This window comes from Tachysurus fulvidraco, chromosome 3, assembly GCF_022655615.1.
Source record: "Tachysurus fulvidraco isolate hzauxx_2018 chromosome 3, HZAU_PFXX_2.0, whole genome shotgun sequence".
Lineage (NCBI taxonomy): Eukaryota > Metazoa > Chordata > Actinopteri > Siluriformes > Bagridae > Tachysurus > Tachysurus fulvidraco.
Window position 1 is genome coordinate 21271589 of NC_062520.1, and position 25885 is coordinate 21297473.

At 38.4% G+C, this 25885-nt stretch overlaps 1 protein-coding gene across 2 annotated transcripts; it reads right to left on the bottom strand.

The window, feature by feature from the left end:
* Nucleotides 1–301: 301 nt before the first annotated feature.
* Nucleotides 302–22947, bottom strand: sntb1 (syntrophin, basic 1). Of its 2 annotated transcripts, XM_027149567.2 has the most exons (8): nucleotides 22156–22947; nucleotides 13511–13730; nucleotides 9773–9977; nucleotides 9141–9179; nucleotides 7782–7918; nucleotides 6030–6226; nucleotides 994–1181; nucleotides 302–870 (listed from the first exon to the last, which is right to left on the bottom strand). In XM_027149567.2, the coding sequence occupies exons 1-8, from the start codon at nucleotides 22664–22666 to the stop codon at nucleotides 778–780; spliced, it is 1590 nt and encodes a 529-aa protein (XP_027005368.2). In that variant the 5' UTR covers nucleotides 22667–22947; the 3' UTR covers nucleotides 302–777. The 2 variants fall into 2 exon arrangements, with proteins under 2 accessions (XP_027005368.2, XP_047667346.1); XM_047811390.1 differs by lacking the exon at nucleotides 9141–9179 and having other exon boundaries at nucleotides 22156–22939.
* Between the last annotated feature and the right edge of the window lie 2938 nt (nucleotides 22948–25885).

Consider the following 25885-nt stretch of genomic DNA (forward strand, 5'->3'; position numbering starts at 1 on the left):
CTGGCAAAAGAGATTTAATGTTTAGCCTGCCTGAAATTGACATAAATTCATATACTTGACAAGATTGACATTTTAGCTTTTCAATGCATTAGTCACGTTGAGCTGTCTGTACATGCAGAATGGTTAACAAGTGAAAATCTTTCATACTACAGTAACTACAGCAACAATCCAAGTTGCTTCTGACCACTCTCATGAACTTGATGTCAGTTACATTTTGCTGATGATTAATGCTTGGAATGTATTTTCACTGTAACCTCCAGAGGACCAAACCTTCCAAATAAAAGCACATAGACAAACAGGATACAATTTTACACTGTGAAACTTTATATATGTGGATTTACAGGGTTTAAAACCATTAAGTCTTAGATCATAATTAGCTGCCAGAATCATAAGACTGATCTACTTACAATGCTCCTGTACAGATGAGTATCATTATCAGTCATAAGTGCTTAATACTGCTCAATCTGATGAACTCTAAAGCAATATGTAGTACTTTGTGTACGGCTGATCACAAGTTAGTGTTCAAACTGAGTTTGATCATTTTGTCTTAGCATAATCACGGTGTGTGGAATTGATTGACAAAGCAGACTTTTTTTTAAAAAAGTGTATAATTACCATTGCTATTTTTCTTACTAGAGCTTTAGACATTTTAGTTCTGTGTGTCCTGGTCATACAAGTACAAACCCTGCCCCCCCCCTCCCCCTCCCCCCTCCCCCCTCCTTTGGGACCTGTTCAGTCCTGGTTTGTGAGATTCATTAAACAGTTCAGAAGTTCAGTTTAGGCCAGTAAGCCCAGTCTGGCAATCTTCGCTGAAAGGAAGGAGTGAAGAATGAAGACAATGGGCTTGGGACACGAGTGCAGGTCCAGTTGCTGTGGATAGAACAAAACACAGTTTACTGATGAGACAACCATATGATAAGTAACACAAACAGGACAGTAAATATTTCCTTAAAACAATGTAGATAAAATTTATAAACAAGTTATTCAGCTCACAATTTCACCCTCTTTCCCTCCAAAATCCAAATAGAGCATCCGAACCCCATCATCTGAGGACATTCTGAGTTTCTCAAAGGGGTAGCTGAATAGAGGATGACCATGAGGAGGCTCTCCTTCAGGCAGAACAGAGAAGCCCAACTCATAGTGAATGACCAGCCTGCAATCCTGACCCTTATACATGCAGCCTGAAACAAGGAGAAAGGCTTCATCAAAGATAAGAACAGAAATACCACACAGTGCTGTGTTTCCCAAGTGCCTTATTATTATGTAAAGCTCACTCAAGAGGCTCTGAGTCATGTTCTCTCTAGACAAATTGTGTGGGTTTTACATTTGTCTTAAAAATGAGGGCAGTTTCTTTAGAAATGTTCAAAGGTTACAACCTTAGGATGAATCATATATGAAATTGCATTTATAACAATCAATAAAAACCTTCATAAAGAAATGTGATATCTACACACCATTGCAAATACATGAATATTGTTAACAGATTAATGATTAACCCCCCCACCACTTTTTTTTTAATGATTACATTCAAATTCTAGCATAAAGCCAAAATGCATTTGTGAATCTCCTTCATGTATGTTTTAAAATGCAAATTTGCTGAAGCTGATAAAAGCAATTATAAGTTTGTTGTTAAAGCAAGGTTAAATAATTAATGTATAGATGCAATAATGCAACAACAGTGTGTCTCATTAGGACCAGAATTCCATACACTACATGTAAATGCTTGTGATCATCTGTGGGGAGGCCTTGAACATGTTTATTTACCAAAAAAGGGTCACATGGCAAGCATGAAACATGCACATATAAGCAGCTTAGCCAGCACTTTCACAGATTTCAACTTCAAATAAAGAGGAACCTGCAGAGGAGTTGGCTTCCCCAAACAAAATGAGCATTCAAGACAGAAGGGTCAAACCACATGTAGACTGAATGAACTAAAAAGGCACTGTAAAAAAAAAAACAACAACAACAAAGGCTGATACTAAATGCTCAAGAAACATTAAGATGCAAACGGAATCAGATGTTCTTGCACTGATAAGACCCAAAATAAAGGAGATTGCCAAGACTTGATAAAGACCAGTAAAATGTAGCCTGCTCTGTGGAATCTTGATTTCTGAGATGCACAGATGGTAGCATTAGAATGTGGCACCAAATGTATAGATCCATCCTGCCATGTGTCAACAGTTCAGTCTGGCGTAGGTGGTGTAAATGTTGTGGAGGGTGTTTTCTAGGTACAATTTGGTATGTTAACACTAGTTATCACTTGAATACCACAGACAATTTGAGTCTTGTCGCTGAACAATGCTCAGCATAGAACATCAGTTCATGTTCAATATTTACCATCTTCTAATGGCTGGTGGAATCCATGGCACAAAGAAGTGAGCCTGTTTTCAGAGTAAAAGTAGGCCCTAGAAAGTATTAGTATAGTGTCCCTAAAAAGTGCTTGGTGCTACAAGCCACTAATAAATTTACTATACATATTTAGAGATCTATGCCCTAAGAATCAGGTAATAGCCCTAGTTATGCTTTCAGTCTGGATTTGAAAATAATTCCTGGGCTTGTGTTCCTAATATGCTCTCTAATACTATTTCAGATTTTACGGGTAGAAATATCTTCCACTGGCTGAGCTGTGACTAATCCTCAGGATCAACAGTAGTGTATTAAACACGCTAATCCTGAATCAGACCATGTAAAAATTATGCAATTCACTTTTGATGAATAGAAGCAAAGAAATTAATTCAATGTCTCAAACTTAATGAGTCACTACACAGCAGTTAATCAGAAGCCTGAGTTTAACTTTCTATAAAATGTTTACCCTGTGAAGTCAAGGTCACGATGCCTGTTGGACAGATTTCTAACCGACTTCCTTGTGAGAGTTGTTTTGAGGTTGAGGGATTTAGATCAACTTGAATCTTCCAATTTTGTTAGCTAGCCCATCTAGCTAGCCCATCTTTATCAGCAAGCTGCCTACATCTTACTATTGAAAATACAGTATAGTTCTATATATAAAGAGGCCTAAGACAATACCTAATAATCCCACTTTTTAGTGTAACTTTAACCATATTCAGCTATGCATACCTGTTATGATACTACCTTATAAAGCTTAACATTCCTCCATTAGGAGGATGGATGCCTGAGACTCCTAATGCATTGGGAGAGCAGTGTATTGCATATTACACTAAAGCACTCTCAGTGATCCACTAATAGCAAACCTTATACAGTATTTCCAAACTATTTAGCTTTTGTTTTGGGCATTAAAACAGACTAAAGCAGAGAAAATGCTCCTTTAAATGTGCCATGATATTTTTAGAGGGTAACCTACTGTTTATAAAAGAACAGTTGTTTTGTTTTCATAAACCAAAAGTCTCTTAGCACTCAATAAAATGTATTAAATATACTGCTGGTTTCCTCCAGCTGAGTTATTTACTGCAAACACTTGGCACTGCAATTCATCTGTAATAAATCAAAAGTGCCTCTCTGTTGGACCGTGCTGAAGAGGGGAAAAAAAAGAAACTTTTGAAAAGACACGAAGGTTCATGTTCTTCTCTTCTCACTCTCATTCATCTCTTTCTGCTTAACAATACTTTAACCTCACTCCTGACCCAAAAGGCTGACAGAGGCTTTCCCACACAGTGGATTCACACACAGTTGCTTTCATCCACACACAAAGACACTCCATTGAGCCACGGTCAGGGCTAAGGAATCTCCATCATCTAGCTGGAGTGGTTCTTTACAACAACAGGCTTAGCTAATGTCTGGGGCCATAAATTCCTGGCATTACTGCAGCGTTCTCAAGTCTGGACGACTATTTGCTGTCAAGTTCATGTTAACAGAATGTTTTTATTCCATGACACCTATAATGGGGAGTAAATATGTATGGAGGATTAGTGTTAGATTAATATTTTTCACAATACCTCCTCGCCACAACAAACACACTCTCATATTATACATTTATATTTACAGCATTCGGTAGACGCCCTTAAACAGAGTGACGTACATAAGTGCTTAAATCTTTAACATTGAATACATTAATTATATATATAAATATATTATATAATAATTATATTATATAGGCTATAGTGCATCAAAGTTACACAATAAATCAACTATTAACATTTTGCAATTTGTCCCTCCTTTGGGAAACACGTTTTTTTTTTTTAATGAAATATATGGACTTTAAAAAAAATAATAGCTAACTGTGTTTAAAACTGGTTACTGAGCTGGGAATATCAGCTTTTAATATGGATAAAGAATTAATCAGAAGAAACAGAATATGAGAAAATATCAGAGGCCAGACGAAATGTACCCAGATATTCTTTAAAAACATGGTAAGCAGAAAAGCATCTCAGAGCACACAATAATGGGCTACAACAGCAGATGACCGTATTAGACTCGGTTCCCATCAGCCATGAACAGGAATCTGTGGCTATAGTGAATACACAACTGAACCTGGACAGTTGAGCGCTGGGGGAAAAAAACGCTACCTGCGCTAATAAATCTCAATTTCAGGTTTTGACATGAACAGGATGAATCCATGGATTTAACCTCCCTTGTGCCAACAGTCCTGACTGGTGTAGGTGGTGTAATGGTATAGGGAGTACTTGCTTGTCACACTTTGTTCCCCTTAATACCAATCAGTCATCATTTGAATGCCATAGACTATCCACATATTGTTGCTGAAAATGTGCATCCCATCATGGCCACAGTTTACTGATCTCAAACTGGTTCCATGAGCATGTACTTCTCATTCACCAGATCCGAATCCCATACAGTCATGGGCGTAAATCCCGGGGGGATGTTGGGGACATGTCTTTATACGTACAATTTGACTGTATTATGTGTGTCCCCTTCAAAATTTGCTCATGAGAAATTTTATATTTATTGTCCCCCCAATTTACACCTATGCATACAGCACCTTTGGGATGGAGTCCAGAATTTACCGGGTTGTTTCCTACAATGTGTTAGAGTTAGTACCTGGTGAGTGTATGATACCGATTGTATTAATCTGTAAGGAATCTGTCTGTTAAATATCATACTTTTAGTTATTATTTCTTTGTATTTTCTACAGGGAAGTAGTCACTACACCAGAATGCTGTATACTAAAGTTATGCCATACAAGTTTGTCTCCTAACCTGATCACTAGCTGATAGACTGATAAATCCTGATAAAGGCACAGCCTGAAACTCTACTAGCAGAATTAATAGTCCAACCTGCAGTAATACTACAGCTGTATTAAATTTAAAAAAATTATCTTCAAAGAACAACAAAGAATTGGGACAAAAACAAGAAAAATGATTATGTTGAGATCATGAGATCATGTTATGGTGATCTCCTGGGTCTCACATGCTTCTAATCACTCAGAGCTTAGGGAACGCTCCAGCACTTTATTTCCCAGAATGCTTTGGCCTGTACCCCTTGCCAACCGCACAGAGACCACACAGGAACTCAGCCACTCTAAAAATACATTCTCTTTCATGTTTTTGATATGAATGACGCAGGATATCCAGCTACTAAATGACCCGTTTTGCTTTTGGGAATTCCAGTCTATCTGTGGTCTCGCAAGAAAGACACCACCATTTAACCAGTCAAATCTGATTTTCTTTAAACTCCACAGCAATCCAAGTAGTTTATGCAAACACAAGGGAAAGTGAGGTCCTTAAATAGCATTCTGGAGTTTCATGTCATTGCAATTATTTCCCTAAAACCTTCTCACTAAATAGTCTTTTAGAAAGATGCAAATAATGTGCAACAAAGCTGATGAGCAAAAATGGCCAACAAAGAACTGGACATAATCTTGACCTGCTGATGTGATAAAAATTGTGAGACCTGATAATCTTTGCAATAAATTACCCAACCCCAGTTCCTACTTACATAACAAGAGGAATCCTCCAGTGAATCTCACACATTATATGGATTTGAACTTGTTTCTCAGGAATAAAAAAATCTGAGTAATGCAGGTATTAAAAGGGCAATTTTAGCATTTTCCCCCAAGCCATTGGGAACGAAGCATCCTCCTTTCAGGCCATACTTACTGGTAGTCACTTCTTTAATCATCTCAGCAGCTGTGTGGCAGCCAGCGACAATGTGTCTCGTCCACATTGACAGGTCTTTACAGGTCTCAGCTCGGAAAACGTGAGTTTCTATGCCCAGTCTTGTGCCTGTGCGTGTAGCAAAGGATAGTTCCCCACCTGGCTGGGGCGACCCTCTATCTGGACCAGAGTGTACCAACCTAAAGAGACAAAAAGGTGGAAACAGGTTTAGCAGCTCAGCCTAAAACTGGACACACCCCCAGTACAGGAAGTGTAATGGAGTATAGCAAATACAGAAACAGTAATCAAGAAAAATGGTAACTGGCATTTTATTCTACACCAGCTCTCCAAACGGAAACACAATACTACTCTTTATCAGACATAACCTACACTGATTTAAAGAACAAACCAACTAAAAGCTGAAATCCAGAGTCATGAATCAAGTTTAAAATATGTTCCTCGTTAGTGGCTGGTCAGATGATGTTGTACTTACACTTCCCTATGCATTGCTACAGGTCACTTTATCTCTCTCTCTCTCTCTCTCTCTCTCTCTCTCTGTAAGAATGTTGTAAGCAGATAACATGTTGTATGGTTCATACCATTCATACCAGGAAAGCATTTTAAAGTGCCTAAAGTCTTCCTTGAAGTGTATTATTCAGTAAATACTTTACAGTCACTCAAATGAAGCTAGCAGGAAAGGCATTTAATTACAAGAGTGAGGAATGGGATCTGGGATCACTGATGAGCTCCATGTCCCTCTGAATGCACCTTTAATTATGGAAAGATCATTTAGTGACTATAACCCCATGTCCAGATTCTTGCTCTGATTTCTCAATGTTAATTAGGTTAAAACTATAGTGCAGGAAAACTTCCTGTCACAATAGCAAGCACTAGATTTAGGTTATTTAATGCCAAATGGGCTTAACAAAATTGTGACTTCAATATAACAAGGTTCTATCTGGGAAAAACCTATACGGAGATATGGGGCACTTAAGCTAGCAAAACTCTACAGTGGTGTAATTTACATTTACAGCTCATCAAGGTGTATATTTCAATATAACTTCCATGGTTGAAATTTGAAAGTTACATTTTTTAAGCAAACAAAAAAAAAAGTTTACTTTTCTGTTCACTTCTACAAATCATCTGTCTTCTGATATCGAGGTCATCCAATGTGTCTAGAGGCAACTGCCCTGGAAATGTATTACACTCCAGTACAAAAAAGCAAAGCAACAAAACATGTAATCATTATTGTCTATTGAATACATGCCTATTACATCCAAGTTCTTGAAAAGGCTTTCACTATCCTATACAGGATAATTAGCTGGATACAGTTTAAGCCTGGACCATACAGATTTCCACTGAGAACTGTAGCTTTGAGTTACATTTTCTCTTTCCAGAAAACTAGCTCACAGTGATGAAGGAGCATTTTGGCAGCTACAGGTGGTAGCAGTGGGGCTGTAGACTGGCATTCAGCTCAGCTGGCATCAAGACTGAATTTAATGTTTGAGATCGTATTGCTAGATAAAGTGTGAAAGAGTATGAGAGATGCCATGGGGCTTGCCGAGCTTTCCAGTGGAGTCTGTTGTTTTTGGACAAGTTGATGGGTGCATGTCTGTTTCTGGGGAAATATGAATTACGATAATGCATGTGCTAGGTCTTGCAGAAGGGGTGTGTGTGTGTGTGTGTGTGTGTGTGTGTGTGTGTGTGTGTGTGTGTGTGTGTGTGTGTGTGTGTGTGCGCGCGCGCGTGTGTTACCGTGTAGAAAGTAGAGGATATGTGTGTGCTGGGTTCAGCCAGTTCTCCTTCATACGCGTCATGCTGTCATACAGCATCAGATCTTTGTCGGTCACAACGACCACCACTGGCTTCCAACGTTGCCTGTCGCTCTCTGTCTGAAACACAAATACAGCCACTTAGATGGAAATTACTCATTATTTTGAAGATGTTCAAGCAAAGAAAACAGTATATTCAACAGATGCCCACCAAAAGTCATTGGATTTATAGTATCCTGATCATTTCCACTAATCATGCATTCTTAATGATCTGTATGTAACAGATTATCCAATTCAGGGATGCACTGGATCCCAAACGGCAGGAGTGAGACAGGCAGTAGTGCACGCTGGATGGGTATTTTATGTGAAATATGAATGCAACGTGATTGATTTGTTCATGTGAGAGATTCCTTTCCAAGTCCTATCAAAGAAGTGATTCTCTGAGGTAACAGCTCAAGGCAAGGCACATCTGGCTACAGTATTAATTTACCAACAAAATAAGGCCTCTTAAACTGAGATCATCCTTCTTCATGCCAGCTATAATGAGTAAATTATTTCTCTAATTGTTTGTCTAATAGCACACTTAAGTTATAGCATATGGTACGAACAGTAAATATAGAAGGCAGTACAGTGAATGACTCATCCTATCAAAAACAATGGTTAACCACATCCCCCACTGCCCTGGGAAGAAAATTAACCTATGTTGCTATAAATGCTTGGAGCATGCTATAAAACTTGCCCTTGGGCAAATAGAATAAAATAATAATATAGCAAAATTTAACGCTTTGAAAAATCGCCTGACATAGTCTGGCCTACTCAATTACCACAAATCACCAGTGCGCACTTCACAGGGCCAGCTAAAAAAAAGAGACTCTGGCAGGGCCAGCCAGACACACACACAAGTTGCAAAGAGAACTAGTTTACAGTCTCTTGCTGAACTAGATGCTTTTCTCTCCTTATAATTATAATTATTCATCAAGCCTGACAGCTTAGTAATAAGAGACAGTAGGAGGGTGCTCTGTAAAAAGCAGTGAGAGAAGAGGTGGTTAATCAGCCTGCTTGTAACATATTGAAGGCCTTAAGCACTAAATTAGCTACCCCTGCCAGGCCACATTAAAGATGGAGACTTCAAAAGAGCAATCAAAAAAGGAATATCTGCCATCAGCTACTAAGACTGTGGGTTGAGACCAGTACGAATAATGGAAAGTTCTCTGTCTACAATGCCATAATGAAGAGTTAAACCAGAAACCCTGACCCTTCTCCCACCCCACCCCATCACCCCCTCTGGATAATGGAGCAGCTCAAACAGCTCATGATTTTAGCAACACACAGTGTACTTTACCGATTGCCTCATCCATGCAGAAGCCCAGCAATGCAGCATCTACAAGACATTATCATGTGAGGTTTGCATTTTTAATTAGATTTATTTGTAAAATAAAGCCAGCAAGTTTCAATGAGCATTTTGAACTTTGCCCATACAGTGTTACTGTTCTCTCTAGAACACTTCATTTCTGATTCATACAGATGAGTCAACCTCCGCACATAATCCTTTAAAGCCAGTGGGATAAGAGTTAAAGAAGAGCTAGGAGACTTGACTTCTAACAAGCAAATCAGAATGCAATACTGGTGCAAATTTTTATGTATTACAAACCGCACTCATAGAGCTAAGACACACTTGCTTCTCTAGATCTATTACTATTGTACTACAGTATATCCTCACAGACCTCAAACTGTGTGCATTCCATTTGGGTCACATTGTATCATATCAAAACAGCTCTAAATCACATCAGTATATTAAACTGTTGGCTGTCCAGGGCTGTCCCTGTCCCCCATGGCTGCTTTGCACACCCCTACCAGAATATCAAAATAATGGAATACAACATAAAGAATATAATCTAAAACCCTTTGCTCTGAACAGAAAGCTATTCTCCTTCACATAGTTACCCTTCATTTGCATACACTGCAGAAACTAACCTTTTCTGCCAGCCAGCCGAGGTGGCGTATCTCGTGACTCGCCTCGAATCCGTTCCTGGCTGCTTCACTGAGCTCAGACATCACCTTGTTTATGATGGAGTTGGTAGCAGTTTGCATTGAATCAAACCAGGCTTGCGCTGAGCCGGTGTCTGAACACCGCAGCACCACTGTGTGCTTTGTGTCGGGAGAGTGTAGCTCCAAGAGCCTGCAGAACCAACGACATGAAACAAACTCAGCACTACAACTATCAGCTTTCTACATGTTTATTACATGTGCGGTATGACCTTCAATTCCATGAACACGATTTAAAAAAAAAATACAGGGTGTCTTCAAGATCACTTCTTGTGTTCTAATTCAGAACGAAAAAGCCTCATTTTCTTGTTTGAAGAAACAAATTATGTTGCATCAGCTTTTTTACAAAACCATTTTATAAGGAAAACAGAAAATAATTGAATGGAAGCATTGTAAGGTCCTAACAAGCTAGATCCAAGGCTATTTCGAACCTGGGGGAGGTCTACAAATCAGGTGTGGAAGCTACTGTACCTGCTTTATGCACCACATGCCAAGTATTGTTACTGACTCCACTTCCTGTGGACACATACTTTCTAAAGAAATATCAATCCAGTTTTGTTCTTTTTGCTATTCCAAGAATCTTTGATTATTTTTCCACTACATTAGAGTGTGGTAAATATCAAAGTTATGTACTTTTCACATTCAGCCACAAGAGCATTAGTGTGGTCAGGCAGTGATATTCAGTGAGAAAACCTGGGGTGCAGTCAGCGTTCCAGCTTATTCCAAATGTGTTCAGTAAGGTTGAGGACAGAGCTCTGTGCAGGTCACTCAAGTTCTTCTACTCCAAACTCCAAACCATGTCTTCATGGACCTCACATTGTGCACAGGGTCACCGTCATGCAGAAACAGGTTTGGACCACTTAATTCCAGTGAAGGGTAAAGTGACATATGGACATGATGGCTAGGCATCCACATACTTTTGGCTATATGGTCTACAGGAAGAGAGTTGTACATAGACTTTCTTAAGATTTCAACATGCCAGCATTTCATGTTCGGCTTTGTGGTGTAAGTGCTTGTGCAGAGAGCATTGTGGAAAAATGCAAGTCTTGTGTTGGTCTGCATGGACAAAAATATTACATAAGAAAGACTCTTTATTTGCACATATGCCATGTTTCACCACATGTTGAAGCAGGATGAACATAGCAAGATCGCCACATGTCCATTTGAGTCTTCTCTGAGATGACTGGTTTATTCCCACGGTACAAAAACTATAGCAGTAGTGAATGAGCTACACAAAACATGGTGTGAATGAGTGTGTATGCGATGCAGTGAAATGGACTAGTATCACATTTAGGGTGTATTGGGGTTTGTCGGTTTCTTATAAAAAATATAAATCGTGCAAAAAGAACATATTTCTTGAAGGCTACAAAGTTTCCATCAATTCTGTATACAGGACACTGATTTGGCTTGAAAGATCACCAAGGTATTAACCCCTTGATACTCAAGAAATCTGACAAACATATCTGTTTGTGAGAACAGTGATCCACAACCTACTCATACAACATATCTCATAGGAGTTTCAACCTGCCCAGCAAGCTACATTATCATTTCCAGCTGTTGCATGCTGGTAAAATACTTCAGCTTTATAAAGATATAGAGTTGGGAGGCTGGATGGGAACAAAAGCCAAAAGGAGCTGAATGGTGTATTTGCGTCTGTCTGCGGGAGAGCAGTTTTTGGTCTAGGCCCAAGGAGTTTTCTCCAATCCAGCTGTGATGTGGAAAATCTCAGGGCTGTTAGGTATTTGTGAGCCGAATATAGAACATGCAGTGATGAATGCCTTTTGTGGTTATAGAAGGGGTTTCATTTTCAGCATGGTAAAACTTGTTTAAGGAGTATAAGCCACATCAGTCCCAACCTTTTGTAATAATGCTAATAACAGATCATTAAGGAGAAAAGAGGTTCGTAAAATCCAGCCACCATGGATAAGAAGCACTGGAAACCCCTTGATAGATGGTGTAACTTATTTAAGGAGAGGGAGTCAAATTATCAATCATTATCTCAAATTCTGAGGTCATATTCAATGGGTTTAAATATAGAAGAAGCTATTCTTAGTTTTAGTTCTAAACATGACGTGGCCAAACCAAACAAGGGCCATGAAGAGGAAAAATCTGTCAGCAAGAACTCCTCCTGTCCCATCTACTGTCAAAACTCATCTCTCCTACACGAAACAGCTGTGAAAAATTTCCACATCAGCTACAAGGCACTTGTCAAGGAGAGAATATCAGATGAAGTGTACGGTGACAGTAGGTAGGTCATGTTCAAGCTGTATTTATTCCAGATGCGTCTGGTGCCAAAAAGGTTTATAGCATTCCTCATGTAACCTGTAGCAGGAAGCGACAATGCTTCTAGGAACGTAGGAATTTTGATAGATGTACTGTCAGGCCTGAGATGAGGCTACGTAAATATAGAAATTGAAATAAAACAGGATGAGTGTGGATACTCCTGCTGACAGCTGCAAAGGGAAGAAGACTGATGTCATTGTGTGGTGAGGAAAAAGCCTCTCTCTCTCTCTTACCATAAAGGAATACACTCTTATCACACATGTGAGACAGAACGCTACATGGTATTAATCATGGGAAAACTCATTGAGCCCTCAGTCGATCAGAAGTCATCCCACCTAGAAACAATTTTGAGCACTGACATGTTTTGGGAGGAAACTGCATAACCCACATGAAACTCTAATAAACACAATGAGAATATGCCTAAAGAGAAATAGAGATGAGGTCAGGGTTGAAGCCAGGGCTCTGTGGGACAGCAACACATTCATCTGAATAATGTTTTATATATATGCCGGATGCTTTCCAGTCCAACATGACTATATGCTATGACGATATGACTATCAAGTATCATTTTTCATATTTTCTCTACACTACAGCATGTTGTGTCATTCGTAATAAGAGATTAGAAATGAGATGAATGATTACACAAGTAGCTGACTATGAGAATGGAATCTTGTGGTGAGAAAGTTTCCAAATAAAAGCCCACAACAGGTGAAAAATAGTGCTGTAGCAGAAAGTTCTTTTCAACCAGCTCAGCTGTGGAACATCACTTCCTCCCAGACTTCCTGTTCAGCTTCTATAATGTGACAGACCACAATGCACATTTTCCTAAGTAACACTTCACTGTAATCAAAACATGTTTTGGTGTGACTGTGGTTTAAAAAGTGGCTTGGTTTTACATGGTTTAACTTTGATGTTGTGCTCTTCATTACTTTCAGCATAATGATGGTTGTCACTAAAATACGAGCACATGACCACTTCCTTCAATTTACATTTATGGGGAAAAGAGATAAGTGCAAAAAGATAAGAGTTGTAAGGTTACTGACTGCAAGCCAACTTACATTTCACCTTCCCAGTAATTACCACATACTGTTAATATTGACACAGCGGCACAGTGAAACTCAATGGAAGGTTATCTTTTCAGTGCTGATCCACTTTGAAGACTCCAAAAGTAGAAGTATCAATCAATTCAATTGAAGGTGATCAATCTCAAAACCATTTCCTCTTCAAAAAAAAAGCTAATCAAGCTTTGAATCTTACAGATCTTGCAGAATTTTGCACAGTATTGTATTCGTACAGTATTAGGTTTCAACATTGTATTGAAACATTGTTAGTCTGATGTTCATTTGTAAATGCTCACAGGGGTGTTTCTGAATGGCACTGTACCTGTTTTCGGGGTCAGGGTTCGTCATTGCCCGTGTGACGTAGCACATTTTGAGTGGGATGTATCTGCAGTCTCCATGCAGCGACAGTGAAGGCGGGCTGGGGGGAACTTCGCACGGAGGACTGCCGAGCCGGGGAGATTCAGGTGGAGGCGTCTCCCATCCGATCTCAGCCACTGGAGAACCCTTTTTCACGTATGGTGTAGCTTCCCTCATGTACTTTACTGTGACAGAGGAAAGAAAACAGCTGTAGTTAGTTGACATCTTACTTTTTTAAATCAAAGCTTAAGCTTATCACACATAACATGTGAAACATGCCTTTGTGTGATACGTCAAGTTTCAGAACAGGTAAATAAATCTCCATGTGTATCTTTTTCCTGTAAAGAATAAAAAATATATAACCGAATATAACTGAATAATAAAATGTATTGTACAGGAAATAAAACTATTAAAAAGCAATATACTAAAAGTACAGTCATGCAGGGCTCAGCTCTATGGGAGAATGCTGTGAAATACACAGTGTGTTTAATGTGAGTGCTCCTGTTTGTAGATTATGACATTCTGGATTGGTTAGAAGACATTTCTGAAAATAAGTAAAACATCTTTATTAAAGATGATTTTGAGTATCTGTACTACAAGCTAGAAGCCTCCATCTGAACCAGCAGTGGCTCACTGGTCAGTGACGTGTAGTGGACATGCTTTTCCCCCAGTGAGCCTCACAGCATTCTGTACTGGAACTATAGAACATTTACTGACTCAGTGTGGTAGAGAAACCTACACAAAACTGGACCACAAAGCCCTGCTGTGAGCACTGTGCCTAACCAAGCGCATCTCCGGGTCTGCTCCTCACGCACTGCACTACATCTACACCAGATGATGCACCAGATGGGATCTGCTAAAATCACCAAAGACTCCACCTGTTCCAGTAACTGTCTGTTCAGCCTGTTGCAATCAGGTGAGCGATTGTGTAGTCTGTTGGATAAAACTTCAAGCTCAGGAGGAGGCTTCTACCCTCAGGCCATCAGACTCCTCAACACAGAGGTGTCCATCTCCATCTTACAGATCCCTTAGGATTCCTTAAAGACTTGTTTACTCCACCGTTACTCTGCACACTGCACTTTTACTGTGACGTAACTCTCCTACACATTTAGTACACCCCTTCCTATTCTGTAATGGTTGCACATTCCCCACTGTTACTAAATAACACACTTCATGAGCCATATATGTATAAGCCATATATGTATAATACATATATTTTAGGGTATATATATATATATATATATACCCTAAAAAAAATCAGGACGGGGGCCAACACTTTTTCACACCAATGTGTGTGAATATATATTTCACACACAGTGGTGTGAAAAAGTGTTGGCCCCCTTCCTGATTTTTCCTGATTTTTTTTTTTACAAGTTTGTCACACTTTAGTGTTTCAGATCATCAAACAAATGTAAAATATTAGTGAAAGATAACAAGTAAACACAACATGCAGTTTTTAAATGGAAGCCTAAATAAATGGATTATTAAGGGAAAACAAAATCCAAACCTACATGCCCCTGTGTGAAAGTGCTTGCCCCCTAAACCTACAGTAATAACTGGTTGGGCAGCAAGAACTATAATCAAGCATTTGCGATAACATGCAATGAGTCTGTAACAAAGCTGTAGAGAAATTTTGGCCCACTCATCTTTGTTTGAATTGTTGTAATTCAGCCACATTGGAGGGTTTTCAAGCATTAACCGATTTTTAAGATCATGCATCTCAATAGGATTCAGGTCAGGACTCAGGACTAGGCCACTCCTAGTCTTCAAAGTCTTCATTTTGTTTTTCTTCAGCCATTCAGAGGTGGACTTGCTGTGGTGTTTTGGATCATTGTCCTACTGCAGAACGCAAGTTTGCTTCAGCCATATTTTACTAGTATGATATTTTGGTATGATCTTCTTTTTCTGAAATGCAGTGTTACTTTTACACCAGATGTAATGGAACACACACCTTCCAAGAAGTTTAACTTTTGTCATTTTCCCTTTTGACTTTTTCATACAGGGCCATGTTAGTTTGGAATTTGGTTTCCCTTAATAATAAAAACCTTCATTTAAAAACTGCATTTTGTGTTTACTTGTGTTATCTTTGACTAATATTGAAATTTGTTTGATGATCTAAAATATTAAAGTCTGACATGCAAAAAAAAAAAAAAAAATCAGGAGGGGGGCCAACACCTTTTCACACTACAGTATATACGTTTATTTTTTTCTCTGTTTCTTTTATTGACTGAGAAAATAATTCAGCAATTTAAAACTTCTGACACTCCTGAGCATGAGTGCTTTGTAACCAGTCATTTGACTTTAGAGTAAATATAAAGCTTGTTGACAATATTGTTAAGCAAACACTAAGCGCTCCGAACTGCTACAAAAGGGACTTAGTGTCACGAGTTTACATACGGCAAGCTCATTCAGGGAAATTAACAAGAACTGACAGCTGCTAACAGCTGGGGAGAACTGCTAATGTGCCCCCAAGAGTGATTAAACAGGGTTTTCAGTACATGCGAGGAAGTGGAACTTTCAAATGACATGGTGTGAGTTTTTCTCACAAGGCTAAAGCGTGTGACTGCTAAAGCTCAACACATTCTTTATTCAGAGCTGATCTGTGTAAATATCACTGAATAAACACCATGCAATCAAACAGTATAAAGTATCAGACACGGGGAATGCAAGTTATGAATATTAGCTGTATGTGTGGGAATCCAATGACTCAATTCTATTTCACATTATACTGTATCTGTGAGGCATGTATTTATCTTAGTCATTCTCGATTTATTTCTATAAACCAGATTATAAAATTTAATTCCAGGAAAAGCACTTGCTGTGTTTAAAACCTGAGTTTCACTCATCAGGGAAAATACATTTGACATATTTTCCATTGAGACTCAGAAAAGTTTTATTTCCATTGTTTGAATTTACATATTCAAAAGCAAAATAAATTCTAATGCATGACGAATGAATGGTAAATCAGTTGGTTTTTTTTAAGAGACATTATGACAGTCACAATTTTTGTCATCTATTTGGCCTTTAGTGCACTTCACCATTCTATTTGTCGCTAATAAATGAGAAACTAACTGTGAATTATTCTAGTTTCAGCAACTGAACATTAATGTTTCATTCAATGTGTCATTTCTATGTTTTATTCACAGTAAATTTTATCATAACTGCTAGTGGTAATATTTGTTTTCTCTGTAGTGGAGTAGTCTGCTACAGCCTTTTAAATAATGCCAAATGTCAATGCAATTCTTTTTTCAAATGAAGCTGTACTTTTCTGTTCGAAAAGTAAACACTGTTGACTGTTTAAAAAAATAAAAAAATCATACTAAATGTCATTTCTGCTAAATTATTCTACAACCACAATGCATCAAATAATCAATTATTTATCCCAGCTCTTGCTCATTTTCCTCTAGTTAACAATAAATGCTCAAGCTGCAGACTCGGTTCTCAGAATGAAACATACTGATACGTGGAACTGTGTTTCACATGGACATGGAGCTTAAAAATTGTATGCTTGTAGCTTTTAAAGCAGAACTGTCAGAAACCCCAGGCCACAGGAGCACGGCTGAAAGCAAGAACATCAATACACTCTGATGTGTTCCACACACATGCCTGGACTGTGCTGTTTTATTGTCTGTTAATGCTTTTTTTTTTTTTTTAAAGATTGAATAAATGTTTAAGGCTGAAGAACCTGTTGACCTGTACGTTTTAAAAGACAAGCTCTTATGTACAGGGTGGGAGGGACCCTGTACGCTTGACAGCATCAGCACACAATGAACAGAACTGGTTTTATCTCATAGTAACTTTGCACAGTGGTAATAGTGTTCGCTTCCCTGAAATGTGGAAATATGTACAAATGAAACCTTAAGACTTCCTCAATGGTGCATCATTGAAGTAAGATACTAAATCTAATAGTTATATAGTCTAATAGAAATAGAGACAACATTTCATTAAGATCTGAAGGTTTCTTAGTATGAGATTAACACCCACGTTGACTGTTGGCTATAATGATATCAGTTGTAACGGAAAGCGTATTCATAAAGTAGGCCTTTATGGAAATGAGCCAAAGACAAATTTTCTGACAAATGTCCTGCTGAGTGATAAGAGGTTGAGGAAGTGTCAGAGTCAGAAGTCATCTGGTTTTGTTCATACCCACTTTTGGTTTAAAATCCACATATACACATACAGCCATTGCATTACATAGTATATCTAGAGCAAATATAGTGGATAACCAAGAGGAAGACCTGGCCTTTTTTTTTTACAAAAAAAAAAAGCAATATACAGTGTCCTTGTACTCAAAGGACCTTTTAAATAAAATTGCTACAAACCAAAAACTGCAAGAAAGCCTGTTAGTAGCTTCGGCTGCAGAGGCTGAGGGTTTGTAGAATAAAGAATTTGAATGCATCAATCAACTTCAGTGTGAACACTGCAGAGGTATGAATTGAAAAGCCTCATTCATTCACAGTTTTGTCACAGCTGTATTGCCTGTCAGACTGTGACAATAAAATAACTCGATAAGGAAATAAAATAAATGCCTGAGCAGTATTACATTCAGACGTAAACCAATAAATGAATCCATTAAAACATGATTCCATTTTTCAACATCAACATGCTTTCAGTGAATTAAATTATTCTTTGGCTTTTAAAAGAAACTGTACTTTTTGTTGTACTTGTGTTGTACTTTTAACAGAAGTCACAGCACAGCTTTCTATGCATATTGTTTTTAATCACTGTGTGTTAAGGGGACTGGAAAGTGCACGTTAATTTCCCATGAGGACAAGAACTCAGCTGAGATGCAGATACAGCAAAGCATTGCAGCAGATCAAACTTGAAATTTACTGAGACCGAGCCAATCGACGTCTACAAATATGTGCTCTATAGTTCAGTGACTCACATTTTTAACCCAAACAATTGTGGCTGCTGTAGCAGCCAATCAGAAGCATTATATAAATCATTTACCTGAAAACAGCTCGTCAAGAATGTCAACTTTTCAGCATTTATTTTCAATCACCTTGATTTTTGAAGTACTGAAAAAAAAAAGGATTCTGCGAGAAGAGAAAGTTAAAGATGTCTGGACAGAGAAGAATGTGTGTCTGTCTCAAGTTCAAAACAGATGTGTCATCTGTTCAGAGTTAATGGTGCTAGTCTAAAATGGTAACATAAAATGCTGCTATGAAACAAAACATAACCACATCAAACTGGTGTATTTATAGCACTGAAATACTACATAATGGTTAAGCATTAAAAGTTAGTTGCTTTCACCATGCAGTCATGTTAGACACTTATCCAGAACTTTTCATGGCGCTGGACCTTCATATATTTTACTTGAATATTTCTGAGATCGAGTAGGATTGTGTGAAGCATTTTGGTGCATTAAAACTCACAATCCAGAGTGTTCTCATTCTCAAGCCTTCTTTCTGCAGTCTTGATTTTCATTTTCTCCTCTACTGTCTGTTGCAGATGATCAGAGACACACACACGCATGCACCCACGCACACTCCTCATCAGAAATCACTGTTTACCAGTGGATATGTCCCTAAAAACTATCAACATTGCCAAATTCTTTGATTTTCCTGCTGGTCTGAGGTCCTATTAACCTCAGTGTAATTATTTATTAGACAATAGAGAGCATTGTGGCTGAGCACACATTGAATCCAATGGTCATCAGGTGTGCTTATAAGCAGTGCTTTGTGTTCTGTTCTTAACTGGTCCCAGTCTTTACAGTTGATCTGATTTGGGGAGAATGACAGGCTTTGTCTGCACAGGAATAAAGCATACTCATCAAGCTCCAAGTGGAAAACACTAATTTGACATACAGTCTGTTTGGATGCAGAGTATCTCAGAGAAACAAAAGACCCCTTGTACTAGCCCTAATTGAAAACTAAAGCTACTTCCTCCACTACAGAGACAAATCGGCAATTATGGGACTGTGTATTTATATAAAAAAAATAACAGAGAGAGAGAGAAAGATAAACTTTTGGGTGCGGTAAACACATGACAATCATTGTGCAAACACTGCTAACAGAAACAACTCTCTCATTTAAACAACCGGATCCTTTGGGTACAATTACACTTCACGGACCACATTATGGGGGAAAATATGTCAACAACTGATGCTTCAGAAGTTTCTACTGCATACGTCAGTTTTGTTGTATTCGTACAACCTTTGGGCTTACAGTATATACTACAATAATCCATTCTGAGTAATGAACATTTCTTCACCAAAAAAAGAAATGTTAAAAGCCCTATTTCTTACATGAACACTTTATATACATGATTTAATACTACATGACATTCAGTTAGTGACCATTTTTAACTCTTACACTGTAAAAAATATATATATTCTTGATCACCAAACACAGAGATTTAGGCCACTTTTAACAAAACAAATTGTCCTAGATTCAAACTTTAAAACTTTCCACTACAAGAAAACTTTTTCATTCCACTATGTACACTTTTTTCCCCATAACGTTCCTCCTTCTGTAAACATGACTGACATCAATTGAAAAATACATCATACCATCAGATCAAATAACCAACATTATGCCAACACGCACATCATTCACACTTCCTAGCAAGCATGACATTTAGTTAATCCATCAGCAAACATTCTGTTGATCATCATTTAAGAAGAAATTGCTTTTACAAACAGACTTAATGGTAATCAAGTACTTTAATTTATGTGCACCATGGAGTGCTTTGACCAAGAGTTCTTGTACAGGTTGCCTTCATATCCAAAGAGTTTCATTACTTCACAGAAATAGCTTGTGTTAGAGAGAGAGAGAGAGAGAGAGAGAGAGAGAGAGAGAGAGAGAGAGAGAGAGAGAGTCCATGTGGCTTTATGAAAGTGCAAAGCAAATTGTGTGGTGATTATAAAGGTGGTTTGAATAGATTTGATTGTGTAAATGATGTATGTCTTTTTATTTCTTAACTCTTTCTCTCCTCTGTGTCCAGCTTGTGTTTCAAGGTGAAACAAACAGAATAAGAATTCAGCTTTATTTAGACAAAGATGGAAATCGGAAATTTTCCTTTAAGTCAATAAACAAACACATCTAGCTATAGGTGAAATTTGAAGTTTTTATCTGGGCCTTGGTCAAACAAGTTCTTGCTTATCTACAGTATACGTGCAGTGTTTTTGAACGCATAGATCCAATCCTTCAAACATGAAAGTAAATCTCTTCTGATCACCATGGCAACTAAGCAAATTCCGGGGGGAGGGGGGGACAGAAAATGAAAGATTAGTCCTCAGGTCATGTGTAAAATCTCCCTGAAGTACGCTTTCTCAACAGTGCTCGCTGTCCCTGATGAATCACTCAGGACCAGACAGAAACACACAGCCAGCGCATCTGGTCATCAGATTGTGACTAAACAATGAGCAGGACACATCTGTGTTCACTGAACCACAAGGGAAAGACCAGGTGCAGAACGACGCTTTTTTCTACACGCTGTTACAGAGCTCAAGGCCAACAGCGGTCAACACATAACAATATGGCAGAATGACTGACAGTGTGGAAATGATTAACACAGAGTTTCTACATGGCTGTCACTATGAATGTTGAAATGTGGTAGTAAAAAAAAAAAGAGGACGTTATTTTTAAAGTTGGAAATCTTTAACACTGTGTTCAAAAAAATCTAATAAGCAGGTATAACTGCACTGATTTACAGACAACGATGGATATTACTCCAAATGCTGTCCTCTCTAATATACTGTAAGTAGCAAGAGATACACATCATCTCGTGTTACTGTGAATAGAGAACAGAGATGAAAGCCAAATGAAACTCAGTGCAACAATGTAAACTATGTAATGAACCTTTTCGTGTAAGATATTTTTCTCCAGCACAAGTTGTTGTGGCTAAAATGATACCCGATTCTTCTGTAAAATCAGCTCAAAATCAACAATTCAATTGCAAAATATTGTTCTGAGTGCCCCAGCATTCATAGACCCAATGCTCTTGATACCTGAACCATAATTCAACACATGAAACCGAGGAGTTAGTTCACCTACAATGTCACAAAATGAATTGTTCCCGAATGATGAATAGGGTGCATTATTAGAGCTTCAATACAATTCCCATGGCGCTCTCACACAGGCTGTGTGCCGTCTTACTTTCCAACACATAAGCCGAATCCAGAGGATGTACTGTAGCTGTTCCTGGCTCAGCTGTCAAACTGGACTAACTGGGGATTCCTGCGGACACAACTGGGTACCTCTGTGCTAGGACACATATGAGATCATCAACTATAAAATTCATGCAAACAAAAATTAACATGGCCACTTGGGATAGAGCTGCACAAAAGCTCATTAATTATTCATTTACTGTGATATTGCAGCACTGATATTGCAGCAGGTTGGTATATAAATCAATGAGTTCTAAAATGATTCACTTGCCAATACAAACAGCATTGCTTAGGAATGCTGATGTGAGTGACTGGATACAGCACTCAGCAAAAAAAAGTTTTAGGGGGAAATAACATACAATAACGGTTCCCATCCATTTTCAGCATTGTTCTGAATACATTACGTGTCACATCACACCATTATATAATTAAGATAAAGATCATCAGTGATCTTTGTGAAGTTTCTTCTCCCACAACTTGGCGAGTGTCCCTCCTACCTTCCAGTGTGACCACCCGGCCAGCTCTTTTTAAGCCCTGCACAGCCTCATCGTGCGTGGCGTCGCGCAGGTTCACGCCGTTTACTGACAAGATCGCGTCTCCTACGTAAAGCGAGTGCGTCTGATCTGCGGCTAGACCCTTAAAGATCTTGCTGATGAGTATCGGCATCTTGTTCTCCTTCCCTCCTTTGATGCTGATGCCCAGGCCGCCCACGTCCTGCTTCACGACCCTTACGCACCGCTTCCTGTTGGCAATGGCTTCGGGTACGCGATCCAACGCGCACGGATCTGCCCCAGGTGTCCGCGCACCGGTCTCGGGTCTGTCAGAACTCGCACCAGACCCGTTAGTCACGCCGTTCACGTCGCCGCTTCCGGCCGCGTCCTCGCAGCTAAGAGCGAGCGCCTCGTCACTCAGTTCAGCCAGCACTCGATGCCATCGTTCCCGCACCAGCACTTCCAAAAACCCACTTTTCTGCACACGCATGCCGGAAACCGCCGACGCTACCGCCATCTTTGGGGCATTTCTGATGGTAAAACGGCGCTGTGAGTTTTTACGCACGCGGGACTTTGTCCTCGCACCAAACTCACGAGCGCTTTCGGAAAGTTTCAGTGCGCCTCTGGTGCATACTTGCTGGAGCGTTTCTCCACCACACTGACACACACACCATATCCGTGTTGGGTGGAGCAGCTTTATGGGATGTGTCCTATCGGCCTGACACAACTGTGGAAGCACGACAGGCGCGCACGGGTCCCTTCTCCGGAAACGTATAGAAATGAATGTTGCACTTTAAAATGAAAACATTGTAGTAGTGACGGATGATTCACACAGGAGTCGGTTCTTGAAAGTCGAGTGAATCGATTCGGAATCATGAACTAGTTATAGCACTGTTTTACTTTTACTTGTATGACGTGTGGTCAGTCTAAACAATTCTTAACATTTGAAGAGAGCTCGGAATGGGAGATGACTTCATGTAATTATGACAGGATATGAAACTGAAACGTGCCAGAAATAAGAACCAGTCTCTGAATAGAGTCTTATACATTGTGGCTCTCGGACAAATAAATAAATAAATAAACGTGTGAAAACCACGCTCGAATCACTTAAACAAGTTGCAAACCATGAACCAGAAGAATGAGTTGTAAAGCCTGGATCGTCTGCGTTTCACCACTAAAACAAATAAGCATGGTTTAATCCACAGCCTGGGATTCATTATAACTGCTGAAGCTCCAACAACTGCTTTGCTTAAACGCTATAAAAGTAGGCTCATGTGTGGTAAAGTAAAAGGAACGGAGAACAATGTGAACCTACAAACTGTTCCGTGTTTGGACTTTACTTAGTAACTTTACTTAGACCTTTAGCCCACAGTTTTTAATGATTCATGAACTTTCACTGTTAGAGTCAAATGCAAGTGAAGCCGTTTTTCAGTTTAATAATCAGTTTTATTTTTCTTTTTTAGGCAGAAAATTAGGTTCACGTTTACTACTACAGGTAAATTAGATCTAAACCTGAGTCAACATTACATAAATTTTAAAAATGATCTAAATAGATAGTTAGCTAGTTAGATAGATATCTCTTCTATCTCTCTAGATATACGAGTTTCATTACTAATGTTTGCCTAGACCCACCTTTTCCACTACACAATGCGCACAATGCACACAGTGCACAATTAAAACACAATACACATTTATTTATTATTAATGCTTAAAGTGCTTTCCGCATAACCTCATTATGTATACGCCTAGTATCATTTTTAAATAAACAAAGCAAGCTTTATACATCCTTATGGTGGTTTTTTTAATGTTATATTTTTTTAAATTATTCAACACACTGTCAGTTACTTTATGTATTTCAGAGTGGGTGTGACAGTTTCCTGCAACCATCATGTCTGGAAAATGTTAACTATACACTGCAAGAACATATACGTAGATTAAGTTTATATTCAGTACAATTACACTATATACTAATGTATCAACTATATAAGCTTTTTTACATTAACATAACCTGCTGACCAAACTATATATTTACAAGGTACTTCCACATAAGATATAATACTTGACAAAGTGAATTACAATGTTAGATTTTTAGTGCCATCTAGTGTGTAGTTTGAGCACCTGCTAGGTCTGCCATGTCCAACTGGAATAAAAAGTAATGTAGTTAAAAAGTATGTTTTTATACTTGTTTTTCTCCACCATTTATAGATACATTGCCACTAGATGTTTCGTAAAACCTATCAGGTTTTTACCTAACATTACCTAACAAGTCCTAACATTAGATTACATTATATTTTGTGTTGATCAAAATTATACAGCATTAAATACTTAGGTTAGGTTTCAAGATTATAAAATTGTTTCTTCATTATCAATGTCTGGGTTTTAACAACACGGTTTTATGGAGGTTTGTTATTCCTCAAAGATGATAGCTGTCGACATCAGATAAGAAGTTGATGGTCAACAGGCTCAATAATCATTACAGTATATATGGCCTCCACCTATATACTGTGATCAGATGACATACAAATGAAGTAAATTCGCTAGAAGTGATCTTACAGTACAGTAAGACTTAGTTCAAGGATGCAGCAAAATAGATTGTTATGGGAAGTTACAAAGAACCCCAGGATAAACATCTACAAGACCTAGAGCCTCTCTTGCATTAAGTAATATCACTGTTTTTTAGTCGACCATCAGGCAAAACAATGAAAAAGACAAGTCTGCTGCCTGTCTGAAGTTTGCTCAAGATGTGAATATGGATAAGTCACTAGCCAACCAAAATTTAACTTTTTGGTTTAAATAAGAAATTATGTATCGCAAAAATCAAACTCTGGATTCTAACATAAGAACCTCATCTCAGCTGTGAAGCATGAAGGTGGCAGTATCATGATTTGGCTGCTTTGCTCCCTCTGGTCACTGATGGCTTGCCATTGATGATGGACCTACTGTAGATTTTTTGTAATTGTTCCAGCAAATTCTACAGCAGAATGCCAGTATATCTGTCTGTGAACTGACACCTAACCATAATTTGATCATGCAGTTAGACAAAAACCCTAAAAATTTGAAAGATTTTAGATTTTGAAATGGCCAAGGCAAAGTCCAGACTTTCACCTAATAGGAATGTCGTGGACTGACTTAAAGGAGCATCAGAGAGCACTTTGTTTCATTGTCTATGGCATGTTATATGATCTAAGCATTTTGTGAGCAAATATTTGACTTATTACTGAGGTATATTGTGTTGACATCAAACTAGAGATCCCATCCTGGAATTCTGGAAGTGGTAATGCAAATAGTGATAATAAACACAGACCTTTTTATCTTGCATGATATCATTAAACAAACAAACAAACAAACAAACAAATAAATAAATATTACTATGGAATTAAGAACCTGTTACTATTTTGAAATGTGAGCTAGGAAATTGAATATAACTGGTTTAAATAATATTTGCAATGAGGGATAAATTAAGCAATTTTAAGGTCTGCTTGCTTTGAAATGAAAGGTTTAAAGACTAATATTTCTGCTGAATCTATTTGTTCCGCAGGAGTCTAGAATATGTAATGAGTGTTACTAGCTCAACAAAGCTCACGAACATCACTCAGTTAAAGCAATTTTGTAAGAAGAAAAGGGCCAGAATTCCTCCAACCCAATATGCAGGATTGATCACCAGTTCAAAACATCTGGGTGAAGTTATTGCTGACATCACACCAGTCATTGAAAGCAAATTCTCACAGACTTTTTC